This window comes from Ornithorhynchus anatinus, chromosome 21 (genome assembly GCF_004115215.2).
Source record: "Ornithorhynchus anatinus isolate Pmale09 chromosome 21, mOrnAna1.pri.v4, whole genome shotgun sequence".
Taxonomy (NCBI): Eukaryota; Metazoa; Chordata; class Mammalia; order Monotremata; family Ornithorhynchidae; genus Ornithorhynchus; species Ornithorhynchus anatinus.
The window spans coordinates 24,347,185-24,368,989 of NC_041748.1; the positions used below are offsets into that span (position 1 = coordinate 24,347,185).

Below are 21,805 nucleotides of genomic sequence, written 5' to 3' on the forward strand. Positions count from 1 at the left end.
CGGGGCTTCTGCAGTGCTCTGAGTTTTGTGCTGAGTGCCGACTTTGTGTAGAGCACTAAACTGGAAGTACTGTACTCTCCCAAATGCTTAGTGCTGTGCTCTGCACACAGTAAGTGCTCAGTAAATACCACTGATTGATAGGACCTCGGAAAGAATTCTAGAAAAGACTAAAATATTGCACCTGTGGTGTCAACAGTCTTATCTTTGGAAGAGGACTGATTGGCATCAATTGCCAAATTCACAAGAGTGGAGAAGAATGAGTAAATCCAAACAATAAAATGAAAAGTCAGTAATAGAGACCCAGAGCTAAGGCAGCTAGCTGATGACCTGACCACGATGGGGGGGTCAGTCAGGGAAGGAATCCTGGAAGAGGTGGTTGGATGATTACTCGACCACAGGGAGGAATCAGTCAGAGAAGTCCTCCTGGTGGAGCTGGAAAGAAACCCAGGATTCATTCTGTGCCCTAAAAAAACACCTGTTGTCCTGATGGAGACCAATGGGAAAAACAGTCATAGCAGTAGTAATAGAACTGAGTACATCTGAACATCCTGTGACAGCCAGATAGGCATAAGGGCCGAGGCTGAGTATAAACACATCTACATCAAGGCAAGAAGGATTTAGAAGAACATTTTGCCACTTTCTTAGCATTTTATCAAGTACGGCGCCCTGTACACAGCCTGCTCTCAGTCCCCACAGCTGTCAGGACCCAGCAGCGACCTCAGGTTCTGCAGGGATCAGGGCCCACGTAGGGGCTTCTCAAGGCTGACGACTCCCTAGGTATCCGGTAATGCTCCCTTCCTCTGTGGGGGTCAGGGTGAGGGCGAGGGCTGCGGAGGATGGGCGAACACTCTGGGTGGAGGAGGCGGGGGGGGGGGGGGCGTCAGGTGGAGTAAGGGGGGGTCAGATGGAGTTGTTGCCGACTTGCTCATTTCAAGCGCTTAGTACAGTGCTCTGCACATCGTAAGCGCTCAATAAATACTATTGAATGAATGAGTAGGTGGGAGTCATGGGGGGTGGTCATATGGCCTAGTGGCAAGAGCACGGGCTGGCGAGTCAGTGGACGTGGGTTCTAATCCCAGATCTGCCACTTGCTGTGCGACCTTGGGCAAGTCACTTAAGTTCTCTGTGCCTCAGTTCCCTCATCTGCAAAATGGGGATGAAGACCGGGAGCCCCAGGTGGGATATCCTGATTCCCTTGTATCTACCCTAGCTCTTAGAGCAGTGCTTGGCACATAGTAAGCCTTTTTCAATATCAAATACAATAATAATTATGGAGTAGGGGGGAGACAGGTGGAGAGGCCGAGGGGCTGGGGGCATCCCGCTTTAGCTCCGCCTGCTCGGCGGCCTTCGCCTAAGCCGGCAGCCAATCCTGAGCCACGGCAACGGCGGGGCGGGGCGGGACCGGGCCGGACCTGACCTGCCAGCCGAGCCGAGCAGAACCGGACCGGCGGGAGCCGGGCCGCGCAGGTGGGTTTCTCGGGCCCCGCGGCGGGCGGAGGCGGGGTGGGGGGCGGTGGGCTCGACCCGGCCTCCGGCTTGCTCCCCTCCCCACCATCACCCCGGCCGGGGGGTCCGGGGGTCCGGGGGTCCGGGGGCAGAGGACACGCGGGCGGGGGCGGGCGCTGACTCTGGTGCTGACGAGGATGGCGGCAGGACCGGACCGGGCGGGGCCGGGCGGGCGGACAGCTGGACTGGATGGACCCCCCCGCCCCTCTCCTCTCCCTCGGCCTCCCCTTCCGCCTCTTCTTTCCCCCCCACCTGACGACGCCTTCCTCCTCCGTAACTCCCCTAGCCCTGCCCTTGGGCTCCTACGTCCCTAAGTGGGCCATCGGCGGTGCCGAGGGCCTCCGACCCACCCCTTTCCAACCCCTCGCCCCCGCCCCGGTGCCAGATGAACCCCGGGGGTCTGAGAGGCGAGAAACCTCCCCCTCCCCCCACCCCTCCAGCCCCACCCAGTGCCCAGCGCCCAGACCGTTTCCGCCTGATTGACAGGCCGGGCGGTTCAGCCGGCTGGACGGGGCAGGTTTTCAGAGGGAGGGGGGAAAGGGGGAGAGGGGAGGGCACCTTTCTCGGGGGGACGCCCCGCCCCCGCCCCCGGGCCCCTCCGGCTGTGCCCAACAGTGCGAAGTGCTCCCCACAGGGCTCTGCACACAGTCAACGCTCCATAAATACGATCGAACGAATTTTGCGCCGGCCTCCTCCTCCCCCGCCGCGGACGTTTCCATCCCGGCAGCTTAATGAGGGATCGAATCGGCCGGCGGCCCGGCCCGCACCTGTCGTCCGCCCAACATCCCCGCCCCGCGCGCCTGGCCACCTTGGCCCTTCCCGCAACCATTTTCTGCCTTAGTGGGGATTGCTCCGTTTCCTTGCATGGTTCGTTTTACTCCCCTTGTGTTCATGTCCGGATTTTGCTTAGAGGATGTTGGGTTTGGGCCCGGTTTGGGGCTCTCACCGCAAGTGCCTGGCCCGAGGCTCTCGGGGCTCTCACCTCCGCCGCCCTTCCCCAGATCCCTGGTCTGGGGATCTTACCTCCACGGATAAACATACCCCCGTCCCCCAACAAGTGCCTGGTCTCGGGGGGGTGGGGGTCAGCCCACATCGACTGACCTCCCCAGTTGCTTGCACACAGACGTGCCCATGGGTTTCTTTTTCTAATGGTACTTAAGCACTTCCTATGTGTCAAACATTGTTCTAAGCCCTGAGGTTAATCAGTTTGGACAGAGTCAGCTGTCCCTCGTGGGATTCACAGCCTGAGTAGGAGGGACTAGGATTTAATCCGTATTTTAGAGCTGAGGTGACTGAAGTGCAGAGAAGTGATTATTATTCATAATAATTGCCCAAGGTGACACAACAGATAGAACCCAGGTCCTTTAACTCCCAGGCCCAGGCTCTTTCATTCATTCAGTAGTATTTATTGAGCGCTTACTTTGTGCAGAGCGCTGTACTAGGCACTTGGAATGTACAAATCGGTAACAGAGACAGTCCCTGCCCTTTGACAGGTTTATAGTCTAGTCTAATCCAGTAGTGCTGGTTCTGAAACAGTCAGTGGAGAGCCATGGGGGATCGCGTAGGGGGAGATGAGATCCCATTCTGGATCCACCCCCACCCAATCCATCAGTCAGTTAGTGGTATTTATTGAGCACTTACTACATGCAGAGCACCTTACAGACAACTTTGGAAAGTACAAAATAGCAGAGTTGGTAGACACGACCCCTACCTACAAGGACAAGCGGCATGGCATAGTGGAAAGAGCAGGGGCCTGGGAGACAGAGGACTTGGGTTTTAATCCCGGCTATGCCAATCGCTTCATTCATTTAATGGTATTTATTGAGCACTCACTGTGTGCAGAGCACTGTACTAAGCATTTAGAAAGTACCATGCAGCAATAAAGAGAGACAGTCCTTGCCCACAACGGGTTCACAGTCTAGAGGGACAAGATAGACATCAGTACAAGTAAACAGGCCTCAAAATAAATAGGATTATAGATATATACATATATTCATAAGTGCTGTGGGGCGGGGGGAGAGCAAAGGGAGTGAGTCAGGGTGATACGGAAGGGAGCAGGAGCTGAGGAAAAGGGAGGTTTAATCTGGAAAGGCCTCTTGGAGAAGATGCGCCTTCAGTAGGGCTCTGAAGAGGGGAAGAGTGTTTGTCTGGCAGATTTGAGAAGGGATGGCATTCCAGGCCAGAGGTAGGCTGTGGGCCAGGAGTCGGCGGCAAGGCAGGAGAAATCGAGGCACAGTGAGAAGGTTAACACCAGGGGAGCAGAGTGTGGGGGCTGGGATGTAGAAGGTGAGGAAGGAGGTGAGGTAGGAGGGGACGAGGTGATGGAGATCTTTAAAGCCAATAGTGAGGAGTTTTTGTCTGATAGGCAACTACTGTGGATCTTTGTGGAGGCAGATGATATGCCCTGAATGTTTTTGAAGAAAGATATTCCGGGCAGCGAAGTGAAGTATGGACTGAAGCGAGGAGTGGCGGGAGGTTGGGAGGTCAGAAAGGAGGCAAATGCAGTCATCTAGGAGAGATAGGATGAGTGTTTTAACGTGGTAGCGGTTTGGATGGAGAGGAGAGGGCGGATCTTGGCGATGTTGGCGATGAAGGTGAGACCGAGAGGATTCGGTGACGGGTTGGATATGTGGGGTGAATGAGAGAACGGAGTCAAGGAACACCAAGGTTATGGGCTTGTGAGATGGGAAGGATGGTTGGGCCATCTACAGTGACCTTGGACAAGTCACTTAACTTCTCTGTGCCTCAGTTACCTCATTGGTAAAATGGGGATTGAGACTGTGAACCCCACATAGGATCGGGACTGTGTCAAACACAATTTGCTTGTATCCATCCCAGAGCTTAGTACAGTGCCTGGCACAGAGTAAGTGCTTAACAAATACCATTATTATGAGTATTCTTCCTTAGATTATGAGGCCCATGTGGGACAGGGACAGTATCCAAGCTGATTAATTTATATCTACAGTGCTTGACATGTAGTAAGGGCTTAATAAATGCCATTATTATTATTGAGGAGCTCACGATCTAATGGAGGAGAGAGACAAAAATATAAATTATAGATAGGGGAAGGTGTAGAGTTTAAGGAGGTAAGTACTGTGGGGCTGGGGTGAGTATCCAGGTCCTTAAGGGGAACAGATCCAAATGCATAGGTGACACTAGGGAGGGAGATATGGGTGGAGAAATGAAAGGTTAGTCATGGATGTCTTCTTGGAAATGTGATCTCTTAAGGCTTTGAAGGAGGGAGAGTGGTGGTCATTTGGCTGTGAGCGGGGAGGGAGTCCCAGGCCAGAGGGAGAATGTGGGGGAGTGGTCAGCAGCAAGATAGACAAGACCAGTCAGTCAATCATATTTATTGAGCACTTACTCTGTGCAGAGCACAGTATAACCTAGTTGGTAGAGATATTCTCTGCTTACAGTGAATTTACAGTCTAGAGGGGGAGACAGACATGAATATAAATAAGTAAATTATGGATATACATATAAGTGTAAATCACCACCGAGAGGCCTTCCTTGACTAAGCCCTCCTTTCCTCTTCTACCGCTCCCTTCTGCGGTGTCATGACTTGCTCACTTGGTTAATTCCTCCTCCCATCCCCACAGCACTTATGTACCTATCTGTAATTTATTCATTTGTATTAATATCTGACTCCCACTCTAGATGGTAAGCTCAGTGAGGGCAGGGAATCTGTCCATTTATTGTTGTATTGTACTCTCCCAAGCACATACAACCGTGCTTTGCACACAGTAAGTGCTCAGTAAATATGCTTGAATGAATGAAGTGCTGAAGGGCTGAGGGAGGGGTGAATTAAGGGAGCAAATCCAAGTGCCAGGGTGATAGAGAAGGAAGTAGAAGAGGAAATGAAGGCTTAGTCAGGGAAGGCCTCTTGGAGGAGATGTGCCTTCAAGATGGAGGTACAGTGAGTAGGTTGGCATTAGAGGAGCAACACGTGCAGGTTGGGTTGTAGTGGTAAATGAGTGAGGCAAGGTAGTAAGACAGTCAACAGTATTCACTGTATAATTGTCCTTCATATTAGAACACACTACTAAAGGTGAAATTCACCCACGAAAGTGTGAGTGTTTGAGAGAGAGATAGAGATTGAATGACCGACTGACTGAAGAAGCCACTGTGGTCACAAACCCGGCCCATTTGGGCACACAAAAATGTCCTACATGTTGTGTTGTTATTAATATTACATGGCGTTGTGAGTAGAGTAGGGACCTGGCAGTCAGAAGGACCTGGGTTCTAATCCTGTCTCTGCCATTTTTCTGCTTTGTCAACTGGAGCAATTCACTTCATTTCTCGGTGCCTCAGTTCCCTCCTTTCTAAAATGGGGATTGAGACGGTGAACCCCACATGGGACGGGAACCCTGTCGAACCCGATCTGCTTGTATCCACCCCAGCGCTTAGTACTGGGCCTGGCACAAAGTAAGTGCTTAACAAACACCACATTTATTATTATAATTATTATTATTATGCTTAGTGTTTGCATTGGTGCTATTTTCACCTCTTCTTTTCTGTCCCTCCTTCCTTGCAGGGCTTTTGCTCAGAGGGAGGCACTCTCTTCTCCATGGTAGTGGGCGCCATGCCGGTCTGTCCTTAGCCTTTGACTCCAGTTCTTCTGCTGGATGCCTTTTGGTCAGAGGCTTTGTTTTTACCATGTCCTTTTATGGTTTTCTTCACCCTCCTGCCTTTCGCTTTGTCAATTTCAGCTCTGCACCTGCAGCTGTTGGGTCTCCTGCTATGGCCTATTTTCCTCCCACCATCCACCCAAGCTCCCTCATTAAGAGGAGCAGAGCTCCAGTGTTGGCCCTGATCTTATCTTGCCATTCCACACTGAGTCTGGCCTTGTAAATGACTCTCTTGGAAATGGTGGAGAAGCTGCATGAGGCCTCTGGGCGAGTTCAGGTCTCACACTTCATCACTCTGGAGAAGGAGGAGGGCAGCTCCTGACTGACTCTGTCAGTCAATCAGTCAATAGTATTTATTGAGGGCTTACTGTGTGCAGAGTACTGTACTAAGCGATTGGGACAGTACAATATAATAATTAAATAATTCCCTGTCTAACTGCTAGAGGAGGAGTACTAGTAATAATATTTATGAAGCAGTATTATCTAGTGGATAGTGTATGGACCTGGGAATCAGAAGGACCCGGATTCTAATCCCCACTCTGCCACTTGTCTGCTGTGTGACCTTGGGCAAGTCATTTAACTTCTCTGTGTCAGGGTTACCTCATCTGTAAAACGGGGATTGAGACTGGGAACCCTATATGTAAGAGGGACTGTGTTCAACCCAATTATCTTGTATCTACCCTAGCAGTTAGTACAGTGACTGGCACATGGTAGTGCTTAACAGTTTACCACAATCACTATTATTGTGATTATCATTATTATTATTATGAAGCATTTACTGTTTGCAGAGCACTGTGCTAAGCACTGGGAGAAAATACACAGGTGGAAATTAAAACACGGTCCCTGTTCCTCGTGGGGCTAACAATCCAAGAGGATGTGCTGACCTGCTTGGTTCGCTTTTCTACTTTCCAGTCTGTCGTTGGGTGACCGATCAGTGTCCACCAGGGTATCGCATGTCGATGCCTCAGTGCAGCTCTGCGTCGCCCATCTACAGTCTGGGTCGTGTTCCCGGCGTCACTGGGGTGCACTGATCCATCTCCTCAGTTTTCTTTTTTTCATTGTATTTGTTAAGCGCTTACTATGTTTCGGGCACTATACTAAGCGCTGGGGTAGATACACGCTAATCAGGTTGGACACAGGGCATATCCCACATGGGGCTCACAGTCTTAATCCGCATTTTACAGATGAGGGAACTGAGGCACGGAAAAGTTAAGAGACTTGCCCAAGGTTGCCCAGCTGACAAGTGGTGGAGCTGGAATTAGAACCCAGGTCCTTCTGACTCCTAGACCCGGACTCTATCCACTAGGCCACGCTGCTTCTTCAGCCTGAGGAGCGGTGAACCTTTTTACAGCTCTCTGATACGTTGAAGCATTTTAAAGCCCTCTGCCAGAAGTGGGGAGTTGGGACCTCTTGGGAACCAGACTTGGGCACACATTGATTCTCAAATGTCTGTTTCTAGGGTTCTGGCTGCCGCTGGACATCTGTTTGGTTGGAAGAGATTGTCAGGGGAGCAGGAGGCTATTCTGACACATCTCACCCAGGGATCTTGTGGCCTCCTCCAGCACGGCCACCTGGGATCCACTGAAGGGGAACAGGCTCACCCCGCAGCCCAACTTTTTACCCAACTGGAGCTGGGCTGCGGCTCCAACAGGGCACCACCGGCTTGAATAGGGCATCGCTGGCTCTGCCCCGGCTGGCCTCGCCTTCGCATTAGAACGAGATGACAGGATCCTTGCCTTCAAGGAGCTGAGTCCATCCAGCCACCTGCGTAGTGGGAGCACGGTGCTAAGCACTGGGGATAATACCTGTGAGGTCCAAGACCCGACCCCTGCCCTCACAGAACTTTCAGTCCAGCCGGCTCCTCCTGCGTGCGGAGCCCTGTATCGGGAGTGTGGGAGAGGACCGCGGACACGACCCCCGGGCTTGAGGACTTGCGGTTCCCTCCTCCCCACCTCCAGGCACTAGGGAGGCCCCCGGGGCCCGGCCCTCCACCCCCATGGCCCCACGCCTGCCCACGGTGGCCGACCTGGCCCACCTCTGCCGGAAACTGCACCGTCTGAAGACGCTGGATGCCGACCTCATGGAGACCTCATTCCAGCGCTGCCTGTCCACGGCCGACCTGGCCCTGCTGGGCCTCGGGGGCATGATCGGGTCCGGCCTCTACGTGCTCACGGGGACGGTAGCCAAAGAACTGGCCGGCCCCGCGGTGACCGTGTCTTTCGCCGCGGCCGGGCTGGCCTCCCTGCTGGCCGCCCTGTGCTACGCCGAGTTTGGGGCCCGCGTACCCCGCACCGGCTCCGCCTACATGTTCACGTACGTGTCGGTGGGTGAGCTGTGGGCCTTCCTCATCGGCTGGAATGTCCTGCTGGAGTACCTGACCGGAGGGGCGGCCGTGGCCCGGGCCTGGAGCGGCACGCTGGATGCCATCTTGGGCCACCGGGTGCGCAACTTCACCGAGGCTCAGGTGGGGCACTGGCAGGTGCCCTTCCTGGCCCGCTCGCCTGACTTCCTGGCGGCTGGTGTGCTGCTGGTGGCTTCGGCCGGCGTGGCCTGCGGCGCCCGGGCCTCCTCGTGGCTCAACCACACCTTCTCCGCCATCAGCATGGGCGTGATCCTGCTGGTGGTGGTCCTGGGGTTCGCGCTGGCCCAGCCGGCCAACTGGGGGCCGCGGGAGGGGGGCTTTGCGCCTTTCGGGGCCTCCGGGGTCCTGGCCGGCGCTGCCACCTGCTTCTATGCCTTCGTGGGCTTCGACGTCATCGCCGCGTCCAGTGAGGAGGCCCGAGACCCCCGCCGGTCCGTCCCCCGGGCCACCGCCGTCGCCCTGGGGCTGGCGGCCGCCACCTACGTGCTGGTTGCCGCCGCGCTCACTCTCATGGTGCCGTGGCACCTCCTGGACCCCGAGTCGGCCCTGGCCGACGCCTTCTATCGGCGCGGCTATGGCTGGGCCGGCTTTCTTGTGGCCGTCGGCTCCCTCTGCGGTGAGGGGGAGATGGGGAGGACTGGGAGGGCGGTGGGAAGGGATAGGGGAATGGCAAGGAGAAGGAGAGTGTGGATGAAGGGAGAGAGTGGGCAGAAAAGGAAGGAGGCCGGGGGGGGTGGGGGAAACTGGTGTGGGGACGCTTTGGGTGGGTGAGGCCGACAGGTGGGGCTGGGGAGAACACCATGGGGATGGGCAAAGGGATGGCAGGACCCCTAGATGTACCCCTAGATTAATGGCATGGCCTAATGGAAAGAGCCAGAGCCTGTGAGTCAGAGGACCTGGGTTCTAATCCTGGCTCTGCCCCTTTTCTGCTGTGTGACCTTGGGCAAGTCGCTTCACTTCTTTGGGCCTCAGTTGCCTCATCTGTAAAATGGGGATTAAGACTGCGGGACAGGGACTGCGTGTCCAATTTGATTAACTTGGATCTACCCAGTGTTTAGGAGAGGGCCTGGCACATACTAGGCACTTCATCGATACCACGAAAAGGTGTTTCCTGGAGAAGGCGTGGGTCAGGCTAGTGTCCCCACGACTCGGTTCCCCCCTTTCCCTGGAACTGGGACCCCACAGGGTCTGGGAAGCTTGGGGGCAGGGTGGCTTGAGAGGAGTTTCGGCTCATAGCTGAGAAGTCTCTCTCTCTCTGCCTCTACCCCGAGAGCCCCCCTCATTCATTCATTCATTCATTCATTAGTATTTATTGAGCACTTACTATGTGCAGAGCACTGTACTAAGCGCTTGGAATGTACAAATCGGCAACAGATAGAGACAGTCCCTGCCCATTGACGGTCATACAGTCTAATCAGGGGAGACAGACAAAAACAATAGCAGTAAATAGAATCTAGGGGATGTACATCTCATTAAGACAATAGCAATAAATACAATCAAGGGGATGTATATCTCATTAACAAAATAAATAGGGTAATAAAAATGTATTCGAAAGAGTGGACGAGCACGGTGCTGAGGGGAGGGGAAGGGAGAGGGGGAGGAGCAGAGGGAAAGGGGGGAAAAGGGGGCTTAGCTGAGGGGAGGTGAAGGGGGGGTAGAGAGGCAGCAGATGGAGCAGAGGGAAAAGGGAAAGCTCAGTCTGGGAAGGGCTCTTGGTGGAGGTGAGCTCTCAGTAGGACTCTGAAGAGGGGAAGAGAGTTAGTTTGGTGGAGGTGAGGAGGGAGGGCGTTCCGGGACAGCGGGAGGACGCGGCCCAGGGGTCGACGGTGGGATAGGCGAGAACGGGGGACGGTGAGGAGGGGGGTGGCAGAGGAGCGGAGTGTGCGGGGTGGGCAGTAGAAAGAGAGAAGGGAGGAGAGGTAGGAGGGGGCAAGGTGATGGAGAGCCTTGTAGCTTAGAGTGAGAAGTTTTTGTTTCATGCGGAGGTCGACAGGCAACCCCTGGAGGTTTTTAAGAAGGGGAGTGACATGCCCAGAGCGTTTCTGCAGGAAGATGAGTCGGGCAGTGGAATGAAGAGACAGGAGCGGGGAGAGACAGGAGGAAGGGAGATCAGAGAGAAAGATGACACAATAATGAGAGCCTGTAGCAGTGAGATAGCCGTTTGGGTGGATAGGAAAGGGCGGATCTTGGCGATATTATAAAGGTGAGACCGGCAGGTCCTGGTGACGGATCGGATGTGTGGGGTGAATGAGAGAGCCGAGTCAAAGATGACACCGAGGTTGCGGGCTTGAGAGACGGGAAGGATGGTCGTACCATCCACAGTGATAGGGAATTCAGGGAGAGGACAGGGCTTGGGAGGGAAGATAAGGAGCTCAGTTTTGGACATGTTGAGTTTTAGGTGGCGGGCAGACATTCGGGTAGGGACGTCCCGGAGCCAGGAGGAGATACGAGCCAGAAGGGAGGGGGAGAGGACAGGGGCGGAGATGTAGATCTGTGTGTCATCTCCAAAGAGATGATAGTTGAAGCCGTGAGAGCGAATGAGTTCACCGAGGGAGTGAGTGTAGATGGAGAACAGAAGAGGGCCAAGAACTGACCCTTGAGGAACCCCAACAGTTAGAGGATGGGAGGGGGAGGAGGAGCTCGCGAAGGAGACCGAGAATGAACGGCCAGAAAGATAAGAGGAGAACCGGAGAGAACGGAGTCCGTGAAGCCAAGGTGAGATAAAGTGTGGAGGAGAAGGGGATGGTCGACAGTGTCAAAGGCAGCTGAGAGGTCAAGGAGGATTAGGGTAGAGTAGGAGCCATTAGATTTGGCAAGAAGGAGGTCATGGGTGACCTTTGAGAGAGCAGTCTCGGTGGAGTGGAGGGGATGGAAGCCAGATTGGAGGGGGCCCAGGAGAGAATCCACCCCCCTCCCTACTGGTGGGGCGGGCCCGTGACCACGGATGCCATCTCGCCCGCAGCCATGAACACGGTCCTGCTCAGTAACCTCTTCTCGCTGCCCCGCATCGCCTACGCCATGGCTGCAGACGGGCTCTTCTTCCCCGCCTTCGCCCGGCTGCACCCGCGGACGCAGGTACCCGTGGCGGGCATCGCCGTGTTCGGCCTCCTCATGGCGCTGCTGGCGCTGCTGCTGGAGCTGGAGGCCCTGGTACAGTTCCTCTCCATCGGCACCCTCCTGGCCTACACCTTCGTGGCCGCCAGCGTTATCGTCCTGCGCTTCCGGGCGGGCCCTGGCTCCGGTCCCGGTTCTGGCCCTGACCCCGTGGGCCCCTCCCCTGAGGGCCACACCCCTGAGGGCCACACCCCCCGTGACCACGGCCCTTCCACTCCCGCCCCCAAGGAATATGAGTCCTTCTCGGACAAGCTGCAGCTCGTGGAGGCCGAGCCGGCGGGAGCTCCCCAGCCTGGCCAGCTCAGAGCCGCCTTCCGACCCCTCCTGGGCTCGCTGAGCCACCGTTGGCCCGGGACGCTGGTGCCCGCTGCCGTGGGAGCCCTGGTGGGCTCGGCCGTGGGCCTGGGCTGCGTCCTCACCTTCGCAGGGCCCAGCCTGCCGGCCTGGGGCTCTGCCCTGCTGCTCCTGCCCTGCGGCCTGGTGTTCCTGATTAGCCTCCTGCTACTCTCCGCTCACCAGCAGCAGAAGACCCCGGATACCTTCCAGGTATTCCCGGCCCCTACCCGTGCCCAAGCCGCCCTCTTGGGTGGGGATTAGCACCTTTATCACTCTTTAGCCTCAGTTTACCCTTGGCTTGGGTCCTATTCCGAACTCCACATCCTCTTCTCCAGGGCCCGTCCATCGTGTTCCCTAACCCCCGGGGCCTTCTGAGAGGGCATTCCCCAGAGACTTTGGAAGGAGGAGACCTTCTGCTCCCAACGCCCCAGTCAGTCCCTGCCTTTCGCTTCTCAGATCCCCCTGGTGCCCCTGACCCCGGCGCTGAGTGTCCTGCTCAACGTATGCCTCATGCTCAAGCTCAGCCCCATGACCTGGGTGCGCTTCGCCATCTGGCTGCTTGTGGGTGAGTACTGTCCCTGCCCGTTTCTTCACGCTGTGCCGCCCACCCCGTGCCGGCGGGTCCCCGGCTGGGCAGATCCCGACCTCCACCCCTGTCCCTTCACCCCCTGTCCCGCCGGTTGCAGGGCTGCTGGTGTACTTCGGCTACGGGATCCGGCACAGCAAGGAGAACCGACACGAACCGCGACCGGACGGGGGCACCCGCTACGTGGTATTTCCGAGCGGAAGCCTGGACGAGACGCTGCAGGCTGTTCAGCCCCCGGCCCGGCAGACGCCGGCCCGGCAGACCCCGGACCCCACCGCCGACAGGTGATCCCGGGCCAGACCGGACCCAAACGCGCGAGCAGGAACGCCCCGCCCCCAACAGCTTTCACTGCCACCAACGAGACGGTCCGGGAATCCCAGTCTCCCCCCCCCCCCCGGGCCGCCCTCTGCCGGGTTCCTTCTGCCTTCCTCCCCGTCCCTAATAATAAGACTAAGAAGAAGAACAGTGGTGGTATTAAGCACTTAGTCTGTTTCCAGCAAGCCACTAGGCGCCGGGGGTGGATAATGGATAATTAGGTCAGTCATGGTCCCCGACCCCGAAGGGACCCCCAGTCCTAGGGTCACCCCAGGACTCACCCAAGCAGATGGCCCTGGGGCCTCAGGGTGGGCCAGGGCCTGCTCATGCACACTCCCTCCGACCCCCCTCCCAGGTGAAGATGGGGAGGAGATGATGCAGCAGCCCCTCCCCTTCCCAAGGAGCTGAGGGTCCGACTTCCCCCTGACCTGGCTCAGGTCGGATGGCCCACGGACCCTCTTGCCCACGGATCCCCTCGCCCACCGAGGGGCTGGAGCAGGTAACTCCGATTTCTTCCCGGAAGATTTATTCTAAACAAATCCCCCAGTTGTCCTTAGGCTACTCTCGTCCTTGGCCCAGGGCCTTGGGGGTTTGGAGCAGGGTGGGCCAGGGGCCCAGAGCGGGGGAGGTAGAGGCCGGCCTGAACACCAGGGCATGGGTCACTCCTGCCAGCCCACTTGGCAGAGGGAATCCACACGCTCCCCAGAGGGGCTGAGTGGGGCCAAGGAAGGCCATTTGTAGAAGATGTGATTTTAGAATGGCGGTGTTGTCGGCAGTGAGCGGAAGGTTGGGAGAAGCTGTCCAAGGGCCGGGCTGAACTGGGTTGAACAGGGTTGGACTGGGCCTCCTCTTCCTTCCCCGTGCTGTCCGGGGGCGGGGTGGACAAACCCGGACAGGATGGAACCAGGTGAAACTGGGTTCAGCAGGGAGCATCCTCTAGCGAGTCTTTGGGGTTCTTGGGAGCCTTAGCCTGAGAGAGACACCGAGTGTTTCACTGCCCCCCTCGGCCAGCCCAACCCCTCCCACACCCTGCCTGGGGTCTCGCTGGGGGCAGGATCGAGGGACCTGGAGAACCCTTGTTAAATCAAGGAACCCAGTCCCACCCCCTCCCCTGCCCTCCATCATGTCCAAGGTTTAGAGAATCATTCTCTAAGACAGCCCCCCCCAAGAACCCCATGGGAGTTTGGGGTGGATTAGGGCAGGGGGAGGGGCCCCCACACCTCTTCGTACTTCACCCCCCAGTAGAAGGCAGCTTCCCCGTCCAGATAGAGCAGGAGGATGTCACAGAGGACTGTGGCCTGTAAGAGAACACAGGGTGAAAGAGCAGGGCTACGGTGGCCCATGGGGAGTGGGGATGTTTCCCTGGCCCTCTCTGCCCCCTACCCAGCTCCTGCGGTGGGGCCCGAGAGAGTGAATGACAACCCAGGTTGATGCCCCTTGGTGACCCCTGCTGCAGGCCAACCGGCTGTATGTCTTCGGGCGAAGGACTTGACCTCGCTTGAAATGGGTCTGTAATCCCCCACCCCCACCCCTCCCTGCTTCCTTTCCCCAGGAGGTGAGGGGATACTGAGTGGGGGGCAAGAAGGGGGAAGGTTCAGAGGAAAGGGCTGGAGGAAACTAGAGGGAGACCCGCATGGGAGGGAGTTACTCACGGCTCCCAGCAGGGCGAGCCCCGTGCCCAGAGTGACGGCCAGCGGGATGACCCCAAATCGCCCAGCCTAGAAGAGAGGGGCATTTGTCCACGGGGTTCAGCTGCCCGTGGGGGATGGGCTTCCCAACAGGGAGGGGCTAGCAGGTGGACTCAGGTTGGGAAAGTCGGGTCAGGTGCGAATGGCTGAATGGCCTGCTACCCTATCCGGGCAGGGGACAGGGCCAGCGGCCAAAGACCTCAACTCTACATCACCCTGAATTTTCACCCTACTCATTAGGATTGGGGGCGGAGGGGAGGCTGCTGCATGCAGAGCCCCCAGCTGGGTGCTGCCACTGTGGGGAAGGGTCAGCCATCCAGCCCCACCCTGACATCACGCCTGCCCCCAGCACTGACCCCAAAGTTCACTCTCTGCTGACCACACCTGCCCCTGCCCCTCCCTCCCGGTCTCACGGCTGTGCCCCAACCTGGGGAGGTTGTTCTGCCCCGGGAGCCTCGGCCCTTCCCCAAGCTCTTGTCCCTCCGAGCAGAGCCCTCTACCTGTCCGCGGGCCAGGATGTCAAAGTGGATCCCATAGACCTTGAGGAGGCTGCGGGCCTCTCGCCCCTCGGGCTCCCACCAGTAAGATGCAGTCCTGTGTGAGATGGTCCTACTGCAAGGCTTTGTTGCTTCCCTCCTTCCCCCCTTCCTGTGTAAGATGGTCCTGTCCCAGGACTTTGTTCCAGCCCCCTCCCTTTCTCCCTTCCATCTCTGCAGTCTGCAGTGGTTATCAACAACCCTTTCCCTCCCAGCACCCACCCACCCACCCACCCTGCATCTCCCCCGCCACCCCAGCAGCTCTCTCTTTCCCGGCGGCAATATGGGCCGGGAATCCCTGCTCCTGGGTCCCAGCTGTGGAGAGGAGAAGTCAGCGGAACTGGGGGAAGCGGGGCTGGGGCTGCAGGTCTGGGGGCTAAAGGGACCGGCTAAAGCAGATCTGGGGCCGGGGCTGACCGGGCCACACACACCTGAAGTTGTACTTCCTCTCCTGCAGCCGGAAGGAGTATCGAGGCCGACACTCATCGGAGGCGAGGTCGAGGTCGCAGTCCCAGTCGATCTGAACCCCGATGGCTCCACCCTGCAGGCGGGGATACCCCATCGGCAGCCCCCCGACTACCAGCCTCCCCTCCCCTCCTCTCCTCCCTTCTGCTGGGCCGGCTGGGGGTCTCCCGGCCCAGGAGGGCCAGAGACCCTGGGTGTGCGCAGGACCCTCCTGTGCCCATTTGGTTCCCACTCAGACCATTCTATTTGTGAACCATTTTGGTCACAGCGTCACCCCCGCGGGCGGGGAAGGAAGGGTCGCCCCCCCGTGGGCGCTCAGTAAATGATTCCGATGAATATTTCTGCATCTATTGGGGAACCTTACCAGCGGGGCCAGGGATCCAAAGGTCTCCCCAGCCTCCTCCACCATGTGCTGCACCCGGAAGATGGGGCAGAACGGGCTGGACTGGGGGTCGTAGTGGCAGCCTTTTAAGTAGGTGCTCTCCTTGGTTTCCAGCATGTTTGACCTGCGATGCACACGGTTTGGGGGAGGAGGGGTCGGGGGAGAAAGGTGGTAATCTTTGACCTCAGCAAGGCCCTCAGACCAGACCTGGGACCACAATGCTGGAGGAGTAGTTGAGAGCAAGGGGCACAGATGGTGGGTTGTTGGATGCCCCCTCCTCACCACTCCTTCCCCCCACCAGCCCTATCCTGAAATCACTGCAGACCCCAAGCACTCTGGCAGTGAACCAGCCATGGGCCACCTGACAATTATTGTCTGGCCATTCGTCATCTGTGGGCTTGCTGTTGGCCTGCTATGTGCTGTCATTGGCTGCCACAGGCTGCTGCCTGTCTCCCCGCACCAGACTGTAAGCATCTTGAGGATAGGGATTGTGTCTACCGATTTTCATATTAATTCTTCTCTCCCAAACACTCAGTACAGTGCTCTGCACACAGAAAGCACTCAGTAGAGACCACCGACTGATCGCTAGCTGGCCATCTGCTGGAGGAGAAGCGGCAGAGCCTAGTGGCAAGAGCACGAGCTTAGGAGTCAGAGGATGTGGGTTCTAATCCTGGCTTGGCAACTTGTCTGCTGTGTGACCTTGAGCAAGTGACTTAACTTCACTTTGTCTCAGTTACTTCATCATAAAATGAGGATGGAGAATGTGAGTTGCATGTGGGAAAGGGACCGTGTTCAACCCGATTACCCTGTATGTATCCCAGTGCTTAGAACAGTGCTTGGCACACAGTAAGTGCTTAACAAATTATTATAATTATTATTATTATTATTGGCTGTCTGCCTGCTGGTGACTATTGGCTGGCTGTTGGTTGTCTGCTTGTGGCCATTGGCTAGATGTTGGCTGGTGACTCTTGGCTGTCTGCTGACTAGCTCTGTGATCCCTTCATATTTCACCGTGTACTTATATCTTATGCTTCTTATCTTACATCTCTTCACCTTTGGGCATTTGCCTTCAGGGTGCTGGTCAAGTTTGCCATCAGCCTGGTTGCCCCTGAAGGGCAGGGACCGTGCTCGTCAGTTCTTCCAGGGCACACTCAGGGGACACTGAGCTCCGTCTGTTGACCGACGGCCACTCGTGCCACCGGCCGGGGGACTGGCGGGCTGGGGGTCACTTACTTGGAGAAGTTGAACTTAGTGAAGGTGACGGTATTTTTAATGAACAGAGTGAAGTTTTCTGCTTCAGCTAGAAGGGGGCTCCTGCAGGAGAAGAAACCTGATTGGGATGGGAGGCGGACCCCGGCCCACCCTGGTTGGACCCGGACGGACCCCGTCTCCTTCCCTGCCCCGACCCTGGGGTAGACTGGAACCTCCTGTCCGGAGGACGCAACCGCTGAGGGTGGGTCTGCGGGGGGGCGGGGGGGGGCGGGTTGGAGAGGGTGAGGGCAGGGAGATGCGGGGACGGGTCTGCCGGGGCATAGTGGGGGGTGGGGTGCCCGTTGGAGCCTCCCGCACCCCTCGGCCCCGGTTCTCTGCAAAGCCCCACCCTTACCTGGACACGGCCCTATCCTTACCTGGACACGGCACCGCTCTCCACGGGGCACCAGCCCACTATCTCACAGGTGGAGTGGGTTGAGTTAAATGCCACACATCTCCCCGTCTTTATCCCTGAAAGACCGGAGGAGCTGTGGCTTGGACCCCATCCCTCCTTTCTCCTTATCCCCTGCCTCCTTTCCACTTTCTCCGAGCCCAGCCCAGGAGCCTCCTCGCCCTCTCTCAGATGTCCAATCGCATTGGCCAGGAGGCAGTGTCCCCGCAGGTCTCCTCACAGCATCCCAGAGAGGGAGGGGTGGGGATTTTACCACGCATTGTGCAATTGAGGATCTGAGGCTTGGACAGCTGCAGTGACTTGGCTGAGTTCCCCCGGCAGTCCTGGGGCAGAGCTGAGACGACGAACCCGCAGATAGGCACACTGTGCTCCGCAGGAACAGCAGCAGTAGCTCAGGTCATAGCCCCACCCCGCGCCCGGGGAGGCAGCCCAAGCCTGAAAGGGGATAGGGCACCTTTACCATGTCCATGGGTCACTCCCTCTCCGGCAGGACAGTCCAGGTCTCCTACGCAATACCCCTGGGGGATAGAAGGGTGCTGGGGGGAGAGAGGGACAGAATAAGGGCAGTTAATGGCAATTGGTAGGGGGGTGCCAGCCCTGGGCTCATGCTGACCTTCCCCACCCCGAAGCTCATTAGGACAGGGTGCCCGCTGCAGGCTGTGGGGTTGATCTATCGTGGTCAGACCCTATCCTTCATGCCTGTCCCCTGGATAAACTGGAAGATCCCTGGGTGTTTTTTTTATCATTAAGTGCTGTCGAATCTTTTCTGGTTCATAGCAACTCCATGGGTATACTTTCTCCAGGACATCCTGTCCCCTGCCACAATCCACAACCTTTCTAATGATTCTTCCATTATCGTTGTTATGGTCTCTATCCATCTAGCTGCTGGTCTGCCTCTGCCTCATTTTCCCTGGACTTTTCCTAGTATTAGTGTCTTCTCCAGAGAATTAGTCCTCCTGATTATGTGTCAAAAATATGCTAATCAAAAATTTATTCTGGTGCTCCTCTTTGACTGTGTCCCCAGGGCCTGTGCCTGTTGGGGGCAGGAGGGAGGGGATGGGTGGCGAAAGGCCGGGCCCCAGGCCCACTGCTTCACTGGACCCACAACCGGCCTCAGGTTCTTCTGTGCCACAGGGGGATGGCAGCTGGTGATGGGCCCTTCTTCCCACCCTGTCCCCCTTGGTCTGGACACCCCCTGCCACCCCAGGTGGAAGGAGGAGGGGTAGTTAGTGGGGGAGCAGGGGGTTACCTCGGGGCACAGGCCGTGGACTTGCCTGGGCACAGCCAGGAAGTTGGTCACCAGGAAAAACGTATTTTCACCCTAGGAAGCAAAGAGGCTCAGGCTTGTTGCAGCCTCGCAGACCAGCAGGCTGGTGGTCTGGAGCTGCTCCCCGCTCTGCCCCCGGCTCCACCCTCTGCCCCCGGCTCCGGCCTAGGACTGAATCTGCCGCTAAAGGTGAGGAAAGAAGCAGACTGTTTTCACTTACTTGATGATCCTTCTGTCCTTTTTGAGCAGGGGAGAGGTTTGAACCCAGGGCTCAGTGCTGTTGGTTAAGCCCCAGGGGTAGCAGTGGGGGAGATGGGGGGCAGAAAGGCTGGGGACAGAAGGGGAGTGAGGGGGTCAGAGGGAAGCAGGCATCAGGTTCAGGCTGGGATCAGACCCCCTCCCTTGGCCCTCATACCCTCCTCTCCTTATCACTACACCTCTGTTCGCCTTCCCTGTGCCATCTAGATGGAACATCTTGCTGATAGCCCAGACCCGGAGGAGGGGGCGATGTGCCTCCACATGACCCCCCACCCTTTCCCACGCTGACCCTCCCCCATCCTCTTTACCAGGGAATCTCTGCAGGCCCAGCGATGGCCCGGCCCCCCACTCCCACCCCGAGCGGGGCCGCACTGACCTGCGGGGCCGCACTGACCTGCGGGGGCTTCACGTAGTCAGCCACGTCCCACAGCTTGTCCCCAAACTCCTTGATCCGCGTGACTGAGACACCCTTGAGCTTGGTGATGACCGAAACCTGGGGGTTCGAGTCCCGTTCCTGGTAGCCCTTCCTGGCTAGGAGGGCCCAGCTGGCCAGATGTGGGGGGGCGGGGGGAGAAACAAGGAGAGGAAACCTGACTGTACCGTGACGCTGTGGACCCCGGGCTCACCACTTACCCCCTGAGCCCCGAGGGTGGACTCCCCTGGGCAGCCCACAAGGTACTACACGGTGTTGCACCTGGCAGGTAGTCCCAGAAGCCCAGGGAGAATGTGGCAGCCGTGGCAGCGGGTGGGACGAGGGACAGCCCCGGTCCTCAAGGCCCAGGAGGAAGCTGCGGGCATGGCTAGAGCTCAGAGTGACAGCCCGGGCCGGTGGGAAGATTCCCCCGCCTCGGCTCTCTGCCCCAGGCCTGGGTCTTGGCTCGGATTCCTCTGTGGGCAGTAGGGTGGGGGCGGGGAGCCAGAAGGGAAGACCCGAGGAAGGACGGGGGTCATGGGTTCCCCCCCACCCTGCCCAAACCTCCACTATCCCCTCTAGGTCCCACACTTCGCTCCTTTCAAGCCGACCTCCATACTTGCAGGTTTCTAGCCGTTCTCAATCATGCATTAATTGCAAATATTTATCCCAATTCCACTAATTTTAAATATTTCAGGTCCAACTTCCCCGTTAAAAGGACATGTTCCTCATGGGTATGAATGCGTCTTGGGGCCTCTGTGCAGGGCCAAGCGTCCATTGGATGCAATGAGAATATAGGTGAGGGTGTGTCTAAGAGAATCAATAGTATTTATCGAACATTTGCAGAGCACGGTGCTAAGCGCTCGGGAGGGTACATTAATGTTGGTAGAAAATTAATATATCAATGAATGTGCAGAGAAATACAAAATATGCCAGTAGGTGAGCCCTCGGGGTAAGACTTTGGTATATAAGTGAAAGGTAGTTGTGGGTTGGATGAGCCTGGAGTTTGGGAAGTTATTTCGGGTGGGTGGGCTTCCTGGAGAACGGAAGATTTGAAGAGGGCTTTGAATCTGGGGGAAACTGAGCCGGGTGGATCTGAGTGGTGAGACGGGGGAGGCCTGTCTGTGTTCCCTTCTTCCTCCTCCCCGCTCCTTTTGGACAGCGGCCCGGGCCCCCCCCCCCCCCCCCCCCCCCCCCGGTGGGGCCCACTGCGGGGATGAACGGGACCAGTCCCCTTGACCCCGGGGGCGGGAGGGAGGGGTCCCTCTACCCCGGGGGTCCCAGCTCCTCGGACCCGGTGATCCTGGGCCTCTCGTCTCGCCCGCCTCCTCCCCCTCCCTCTCCGGCGGCGGCCGGGCCCGGGGTCCGCTCCTCCTCCCTTACCCCAACACGTAGCCCAGGATGGCGAGCTGGGCGAGGCGGTGCAGGACCCCCACCCGCCGGTTCCGGGTGATGACGTACTTCGCCGTTTTATAATCCAGCAGGTCCCAGCAGCAGCCGGGGGCGGGGACCCCCGGAGCCCCCATGGGTCAAGTGAGTCAGCAGCCGGGCCGGACCGGACCCCGCTCCCCACACTCTGCAGGGCCGAGGGGCCTGCGCTGCGCGGTCAGCTCGGGGTGACCGAATGCGGACCGGCCCCCGGCAGGGACAGAGGGAGGGAAGGGGCCAGACGAAGGACGCCCCCGAGGCAGTGAGCCCGTCCGGCCCAGGGGGAGGAGCCCCGGCCCGGGGGCGGGGGGACGGTGCACCTGTCGCCCCGGGGGGGGGCGGAGGGGACTTCTTCAGGGTTGAGGTCATCAGGAAGACATCCCGGAGTCCTGAGGGCAGAGAGGCCGAGGACCGGCCGGATTTGGGGCCGGGGGTGGCCGCGTCGCGCGGAGGACGAGTGCCCTGCACGCGGTAAGGGCTCGACCGGGATCACCGATTGATTGATTGATAACAATAATAATAATAATGATAGTGATTACGTTGTGCCGGGCACTGTACTACTCCTCAGGGAAACAGCGTGGCTCAGTGGAAAGAGCACGGGCTTGGGAGTTAGAGGACATGGGTTCGAATCGCGGATCTGCCACTTGTCAGCTGGGTGACTGTGGGCAAGTCACTTCACTTCTCCGGGCCTCAGTTCCCTCATCTGTAAAATGGGGATGAAGACTGGGAGCCTCACGTGGGCCAACCTGATTACCCTGTATCTACCCCAGCGCTTAGAAGAGTGCTCTGCACATACTAAGCGCTTAACAAATACCAACATTATTATTATTACTACTAATGGTGGTATTTCTTAAGCGCT

At 57.6% G+C, this 21,805-nt stretch overlaps 2 protein-coding genes across 10 annotated transcripts; one reads left to right on the forward strand and one right to left on the reverse strand.

Moving 5' to 3' along the window:
* The first annotated feature begins 1,418 nt into the window (after positions 1-1,418).
* On the forward strand, positions 1,419-12,995 carry SLC7A4 (solute carrier family 7 member 4). Its single transcript, XM_029048900.2, has 5 exons — positions 1,419-1,467; positions 7,594-9,112; positions 11,459-12,156; positions 12,403-12,511; positions 12,633-12,995. The coding sequence occupies exons 2-5, from the start codon at positions 8,131-8,133 to the stop codon at positions 12,818-12,820; spliced, it is 1,977 nt and encodes a 658-aa protein (XP_028904733.1). The 5' UTR covers positions 1,419-1,467; positions 7,594-8,130; the 3' UTR covers positions 12,821-12,995.
* Positions 12,996-13,356: 361 nt separating this feature from the next.
* Positions 13,357-21,422, reverse strand: P2RX6 (purinergic receptor P2X 6). Of its 9 annotated transcripts, none has more exons than XM_029048908.1 (12): positions 20,902-21,422; positions 19,501-19,651; positions 18,831-18,902; positions 18,042-18,117; positions 17,547-17,640; positions 17,152-17,232; positions 15,901-16,042; positions 15,503-15,612; positions 15,036-15,183; positions 14,500-14,565; positions 14,068-14,145; positions 13,357-13,817 (listed from the first exon to the last, which is right to left on the reverse strand). In XM_029048908.1, the coding sequence occupies exons 1-12, from the start codon at positions 21,042-21,044 to the stop codon at positions 13,767-13,769; spliced, it is 1,212 nt and encodes a 403-aa protein (XP_028904741.1). In that variant the 5' UTR covers positions 21,045-21,422; the 3' UTR covers positions 13,357-13,766. The 9 variants fall into 9 exon arrangements, with proteins under 9 accessions (XP_028904741.1, XP_039771017.1, XP_028904740.1 ...); XM_039915083.1 differs by having other exon boundaries at positions 14,078-14,145; positions 18,036-18,117; XM_029048907.1 differs by having other exon boundaries at positions 18,036-18,117.
* Positions 21,423-21,805: the final 383 nt, after the last annotated feature.